Below are 7,969 nucleotides of genomic sequence, written 5' to 3' on the forward strand. Positions count from 1 at the left end.
CTGGATGGGGGGCTCTCCCACAAGCCCCCCCCATCCCCTCCCTCACTCCCCCTACTCCACCATGGATGCCCTGCCCAGGTCAGCTCTGGCCTTTTAAGAAGAAAAAAAAGCAGAGAAAAGCCCCAGGACTCACTGCACCCGTAGTGGCATCGGGGCTTTGGGGGCTCATGCAGAGCACCCCACATGGCGCAGGGGGGCAGCAGGGATCACTCCTTGCCAGCAGGAGCAGTGAGTCCTGGGGCTTCCCAGATATATCAAAAACAGCTTGATATATAGGTGTATATAGCATTCCTATGAGTCTTACTGAGTAACATCTTTAAGAGGGAGAGAGAGAGAAGTTGCTATGTTCTATGCACCTGTTAAAACATTCATATTTTTTTGCAATGTGTGTTTGGATACAATGGCCTTTTCCCAACTAGAATGCATCTAAGATGCGGACATTTGCAATAAGAACATTATTTTTCTGCTTTTTATAATTTGCAAAATATTTTTCATATTTATAAAATAAATGACTGTTTATTGTTGACTATAACCATAATAAATGCTACCAGATGAATCAGCTATAGATGGGCAGTAGTAAAACGATCCAGTCCCACAGCTTGTACATATGGACAACAGCAGTAAGATCAGCTCATCAGCAAATTTTTAATTTAAGCTTCCTAGAAAAAATGATGTGTATTCAGCAACCAGTCCAAGGTATTGGGAACATCAAACAATGCAGTACTACTTGAACTGCCAAGTTTCCAAAGCAACCAATTATAATAGTTTTGTAACAGAGTTTCTCAATTTAACTTTCTTTGGAAATTATGCTTTTTCTGGCTTAAATTGCATTACTAAACTTTAGGAAATCAAAGCTGCTGCTAACTGATGAGCATTGAACCTAAGCTGAACTAGATGCACCTTGGATCCAACTCAATATGATAATTCCTATACCACTAAATTGACCAATACAGATGTGAGAAGGGAACATGGGGTCAGAAAGGATTAAGTCCAGCACCCTAAAATGTAGGCAACCATGTAAGACTTGGGTTTATAAATGCATGCCCTGTGCCCCCATGACCTGTGCACCACAAACCCTTGTAACAAACTTGAGATCTTTATGACAAAAGACTAGAAGCCTCAGAAACTACAAATGTGCTCCAGGAACAAATGTGAGTCCATGAGTTTCTGCATCTAGGAGGCTGATGTAGTGAAGTTCATAGGCCTGTCTGTGAGAAGTGGTTTATAATTTCCCTTTGAGGATCAGGACTGAGAGACTGGAGACGCTATTGTTTTTTGGTTTTTGTTTTTTTTTGTGAGAAATGTGTCCCCACAGGTAGTTGGGTATTCTTGTTTTTGATAGATTCTGGTGTACAATTTGTGGGGGTACTGGAGATATGTTGGCAGGTTTTGCATTTCTTGTCATGGCATGGTCTGCATCCATTCAGTGTAGGAAGTTGGCTACTGGTGATGAGGTTAGCAAGGTTCGGTGCTTGTTTGAATTTACAAACACACTTCATCAACCTCCTAGATACAGAAACTCATGGACTCAGTCTCCTAGATACAGAAACTCATGGATTCAGTGTAGACATTGGATTTATGACACATTACAGCCTGCTTGACATCTGACTCCCCAGGCAGCAGCAGGTAACTTTCCACTTTTACCTGCTACATCCCCCTTCCCTCTGCTCCCCCACCCCCAGACTGTCTCTCACCCTCTGATGCCTCAATTTACATTTTTACTGACTGGCTTCCTTTGCCTGCACTGCATGCCAGCCTCTGGCTTCTTTAGTATTCCTTCCATCCAGGAAGAGCACACACATACCAACTAGATGTTTTCTCAGCCTGATGAAGGCTGTTTAAACCTGAAAGCTTGCAAAGAAGAATTTCTCTAACTATTCCGTTGATTTAATAAAAGATATTATATTGACCCTAAGAACTTTGCCTGGGCTATGTCCTTAGACTAACACAGCTACAACCTACACCCCTTAACACACACACGACACAAGTTTTGCTTTCATCTGTTTGAGATGCAGTTTCAAAAAAAAAAAAAACAAACCCCTGCACCACTCTGCCTGAAACCTGGCAGGCCTCCCTCATGCCCGCACGAGGGGCTATGTATGTGTCAGGACAAGTGCTAATGAGGGAGGCCATTTAATGCTCCTGTCAGAGTTGGAGAAGGCAGTTTAGTTTCTCACCAGCACAGCAGGGGAAGAACATCTTCCTACTGAGCTCCCATGCCAGGAAGAACTTGGAGGTAATAAGGGCTGGGGCTATATGGGGAGGAGGAGGTCCCATATATGATGCGATGATGAGGTCACATCATCCTGGACATGACCTAAAAAACTGTACCCTGCCAGGGAGACATAGGTGGGACTGCCAGTGGGATGGCAGCCCTAGGAAATGCCAGGACCATGAACCTCCCTGGTGAAAGTCAGGTGGGTACCTGATAACCTCTAGCCACCACACAGTCCTGGCTGGGGAAAGCCCAGAGCTGTAAGATTTTTGAAAGGCCTGAGGCTTACTGGTTGCAGTGGAGTTGTGAGGGTGAGAACATGGACTACCATCCCTGCAGTTTTCACTCTCCTGCGTCTTACACACACACAAAGCCACACATCATGGGTTTTGCTTGTCAACAGCCTGAGGTGCAATTTCCCAGAAACCCCTGCACCTATTTCCTTGAAGCTTGGCAGGCTTCATGGCCTCAGGAGGGGCTAGCATCCCTGCACGTTTCATCTGAATCAGACAGGAAACAACAAAGTTATAGGAAGCTTTGTGATTCCCCATTATAGCCTATGGCCAAAACACTGTCAAAATTCTGAAATGGCTCTGAAACAGTTTTGGCCAAAATGAAACAGGACAGTGATTTGAAACACCGAAACAAATCATTCTGAAATGACAAATCCAAAATGAAACGAAACAGCCATTTGACAGCCCTACAAAACACCAAAACGAAACACTTTCCCTCCAAAATGCTGAATCCAAAGCCCAAATGAAATGCAGGCATTTCGCACAGCTCTAATGGCTAGGATCCAGAACGACCTGGAAAATCTGGAGAAGCAGTCCACAATCCATCAGATGAAATTCAACAAGGACAAATGAAAAGTCCGGCACTTGGGACAGATTAATCACAGAGGCTGAAGTGAACCTACATTGTGCTCTTGTTGCAAAAAAGCCAACAGCAGACTGGGTTGTATGAATTGGACCATCACTTGAAAAATTTAGGGAAGCGATTCTTCAGCTCCAGTCAGCACTGATGAGGCCTCTCTTGGAATACTGTGCACTGTTTTGGGCCCCCACACTTTAAAAAGGATGTGGACAGCATGCAATTCTTGTGTTGCACAACAGGTCAGAATACTGTCAAAGCCATAGATTTCTATTTGAAATCACTGGGCTTATCTTGTGATTTGTGTATAGCAGTTTGCACATCTAACAGTGATAATATTGAACAGTACTCTGAAACATCCTTAAAAGAATCTTAAGCTCATTGGAAAGTAGGTCTGGAAGGAACCTCACAAGGTCATCTAATTTAGCCCCATGCTCAAGGCAGGTAGCATCCCTCAATAAAACAAGAGTCTGTCTAACCTGCTCTTGAAAAACTTCCAGGGATGAAGGTTTTACAATTTCTCTAGGTAGTCTGTTCCAAAGCTTAGAACCTAGGTTTTCTCCATGAAGCTTAAGGTCATTGCTCCTAGTCGTGTCCCCTGCAGACACAGACAAAAACACATCTCTATCCTCTCTGTAATCACCCTTCCAGTATTTGAAAACTGTTATTAAATCCCTCCTTGTCTTCTCTTTTCCAAACTAAATAACCCTCGTTCTATCAGCCTTTCCTCAATTCATACCTTCCAGGCCCCAAGAACATATTTGCTGTTCTGCACTGGAATCCAAACTAGGACAGCAACCTAACCCCCAAGTTATAGATAGGGATAGGGACAGACATTACACATAAGCTGGTTTAAGTGATCAGAAACTGGTTTAAACCTGTAACAGAACAGATGTTCAGTGCACATAAATTAGTTTGAAAATGGCTGAAACTGCTTTGAGATAAATCTGGTTGAATGTAGACTCAACTACCATAAGATTTTCTGTCTTTGGATGTTTTCAGCTTGGGTCTAGTTACTTTTCCAGAGAGTGGTGTAATGGTCTGAAGTTCTAGAACCTGCATCATCAGACAGGATGACATAATGGACTTCCTAGCCTTAAAACACCCATGAAGCTGTGCTGTTCTATGAGCAGATGGACTGCTGAATAAAATAACCAGTGCAACTTCTAAGATCAGTGTGTTACAAGCCTCCTGTTACAATACTCCCCCATACCCAGATCCTTACCTAACTGGAAAAGATTGTCACTTAGTTGTCCATAGGTGGGTAAAGGTGTTTTGGTCCTAGGAACCACCCAGAAGTTGACCCAAGTCCAACAGCAATGTAATTTGGACACCACTTTGGTAAACAAAAGAGATGCCCTGACTGGAGACAGCTATTTTATTTTTTTCGGGTCTTCTAAGTGCCTTTCTGGCAATTAGCTTTACCCAGGTTCCTGCAGATGAGCCCCATGCCAGACTCCTGAGCTCTTTATTCTCATCTAGAATTCTATGCATTCAAAAGTATATTGTGGTGGACCAGTCTGCGGTAATTATCAAGCCTTCAGCAAGTATTGATTGAAGAATACTCACAGAAAGTGTTGAACTCATAAATGTGATTACTTACATCAGAAAATTTATTCTAATTCTACTAAAGCTTTGCATTTGTCCTGGGAAAAACGTTTTATCCAGAGACAGTGTGATAGCTCAGATGTCTAATATCCATTGTCCCTGGACAGACACTAAACAGGTTCCTGGGATAGGAACTGATAGCAGTTTGCCCTGAATGATTGTGTCTAGATGGTTGTTCTAAGTTTGCATCATTGAACCAATAGTGGAAACATGGCAGTGCATCAGCCTCTCACTAAACCATTATCAGAAGGGTGATACATGTATGTGCCAATCCTTGATCTTTTCTATTCTGGGACAAACACAGGCACAACTTTTGCTGGGACAAATGCAAAGTCCATTCCTAGCCTAAAGGATTACTAATCTAGTTAGGATCCACATATCCAACCAAAGTAACAACCAAAACTCACAAAAAGTTGGTTGTTGAACAATTTTCAGAAAAAGTAAATAAAAATTATCGGAGTAAATTGTTACCTGTTTATGGACACCTTACCAGGTATTCCTGGAAGTGTGCAGATTTTGCAGAAGGCCCTACGATTACATTTAAAATACTTTCAGTTGGTCATCTGTGTAACTGTATGTAGATATCAGATCATTTAGTTTAATCTATTTTATGTCTACCCTAAATACGAACATGATGTTTGTCATACAACTTATATTACTGTGCTAGAAAATATCCGCTGGAATGGATAAAATCAGTTTTGTATTAATTTTAAGAACCATCTATTTTAACAGTTGACAAGGACTTCTTAAGGCATACTAAGAAGCAGCAGCATTCTATTAACATAGAAAATAGCAGTGTAAAAATTGCGTACAAAAAACACTTGAACTGGACTTGAGATTCTAAGTGCGTATGAGTAATGCCAGGATAAAGCATTTTACAAGGCAGCTGTAATTACCATAAAAATAAGCATTAAAATACAAATTCAGAGTGAATTTTAAGTACAAAAGAAAACCGGTGGAAGTATGGAAATGTCCAGCTAAGACCCTAGTAACAATATGGGGTAAGGAGGAGATGGGACTACAAGCATTAAAGGGCATTAATTATCATTGTGTGGTTAAAGCACAATGTCTTTTAGAACATGTACATTTCTTAGACATTTTAATTATTAGGAGGTATCCTTTATATTTTTAAAACTGCAACAAATATTTGCATATCATATAGATTTAATTTAGTTTATCTTTTAGGAGGATAGGGTTGTTTTCTTGCCAAATTTTTTCTGTTTGCATATGGCAATTTTACCTTATGATGAACAGGATGGCTCAAAGGACTCTGTGATGAGATACAGAATCACACTCCTAGGTCAGGGAAAACAGTGGAAGGTGGCAATAAACCAATTAACTGGTTGGGCAGAGAAAAGCAGTTAAGGTTGAATCTGCTCTATGGACCGAGAACTTTAGTTGCCAAGCAGAATATCAGAAATTTACACAAGGAATCAAATGTGCTCAAAATTTTTGAACACGTATAATTGCTAAAGGAAGAGTTGTTACAACATCAGCCCTGGTCATATAATCTACCTTATTTGTAAAGATAAAGCAAACAGAATCCAAATGCAAAACTAAGCAAGTGAGTGCATGAATGAATGCGTCTGGCCAACAGAAATTGTATCCGAGACAGAGAAATGGATGTGGTGGCAAATCACGGAGGAGATCCCCCTCCTTTTTCTGTGCTGATTCTCTAACAAGGAAAAGTGATCAGGATACGACAGAATGATTGACTCCCCTCCTCTAGCAAGAAAGCTGAGTAGAGAGTTTTCTTTCTGAGAAAGACAAGACAGAGTTGGAGAGATTTACCTTTGTTCCCTGATAGAAGTCATCTTTGGATCTTGTGCCCATGAAAGGGAACTGCATGTGTGTGTGGGTATCAATCCCCCCAGGCAGAACCAGCTTGTTGGAAGCATCAATGACAAGGAGTCCAGCAGGTGCCCCGGGCTGCAGGTGCGGTTCCACAGCCTTCACCACTCCATTCTCCACATACACATCAGCCAGCTGTGAGCAGTCATCGTTCACCACCCTTCCACCTTTGATCAAAATCCTCTGCTGGTGGGGAGCCATGGCTTCTAGTCCAAGATCTTAACAGATCAGCAGAGGGTCTGAATTTAGAGAGCAGTAGGAGAAACTGCAACACTTCTAGATAACAGGCTGTGACTGCTTAGCCCTTTGTCCCAGAAGGATCACTGATTTTTGCACAAACTGAGAAAGACCAAAGCACTTTGAATGCAAAGTTTTAAAGCTTCTCTCTCCCTTTCCTTCCGAATCTGTCCTGACTATTTTTGCCCCTCAAACTGATCCCAGCTGTTTCTCCAGGACAACACTTGCCGCTCACCCCCTCTCAGAGGGTCAAGTTACTTACAAGTGGCCCACAGACATATAGGACATTGCTTTTTAATCGGTCAGAAGACACTCCTCTTTCATAAATAGCTCCTCCCCCTGCCAACTTAACTCATAGTATCTGCTGAGCAGTTAGGCAGCAAAAGAGTGGTAAGAGAAAGCAGGATTCTTGCCCGTGTCTTTACAAAGGTTATTTGGGGTCAGCTTGTCAACGGAGTTCTACTCTGGCTTAGGCACCCAAACATTTCCAAGAGCACTCAGCATCTGACAGATTCAGCCGTGGTCCTAATGGCCAGAGGTTCAAAAGTGAGTAGTGCGTGATCTGAAAATCAGTGTCAGAATTTGACCAACAACTGTGGGGCACACGTTACTGAGCTCTTCAAAAGTTGTCCAAGAGCAGCAGAAGCAGAGACCTTCAAGCAAGCTTCAGCCTCTAATGATGAGGTTAAGACAATACAGAGTCCAACATACAAGAAAATCTTCCTCCATTCTACACACTCTGCCCCTCAGCTGCATGAATTTAAGGGGAAACATTGCTCAGGACAAAAGGAGGGCACCCAATATTCATTTCTTATTTCTTGGAAAATAGGAAGTAGACCAGCAACCCCATGAAAAACACAGCTCTGCAGGAAACTCTTTAACCACACCTCTCATAAAGCTGCTTCCCTGCTCGGAAGGTGAGATAGCTAGCAAAAAGTCTCTTATTTGAAAGTGGAATGCTGCCCCTTTGCCTTCCTTAGTTCTTCCCTTCTTGCTGCCACCCTCAGGAAACCCTCACAGGGGCTGAGCAGGGAGGACCACTTTGAATGGATGCTGCCATGAAATGTTCCACATTTAACCAGAAGGGCTTCAAGTTTCTTTCACACTTGGCTGCACCGGAGATGGAAAATAACTGGCTACTTGCGGAAGGCAGTAGCGCTGTGCAGCACCAGACCCCAAAATTAAGAA

At 42.4% G+C, this 7,969-nt stretch overlaps 1 protein-coding gene across 1 annotated transcript in view; it reads right to left on the bottom strand.

Moving 5' to 3' along the window:
- The window catches only part of DPYS (dihydropyrimidinase), a 57,001-nt gene extending 49,666 nt beyond the window's left edge, over positions 1–7,335 (bottom strand). Inside the window, exon 1 of the mRNA XM_019551753.1 lies at positions 6,485–7,335. Within this exon, the coding sequence (XP_019407298.1) occupies positions 6,485–6,745 (261 nt within the window). The 5' untranslated portion in view covers positions 6,746–7,335. The remainder of the gene's footprint in view (positions 1–6,484) is intronic.
- Positions 7,336–7,969: the final 634 nt, after the last annotated feature.

Source organism: Crocodylus porosus, unplaced genomic scaffold (genome assembly GCF_001723895.1).
Source record: "Crocodylus porosus isolate Cpor-Errol unplaced genomic scaffold, CroPor_comp1, whole genome shotgun sequence".
NCBI classification, from domain to species: Eukaryota; Metazoa; Chordata; order Crocodylia; family Crocodylidae; genus Crocodylus; species Crocodylus porosus.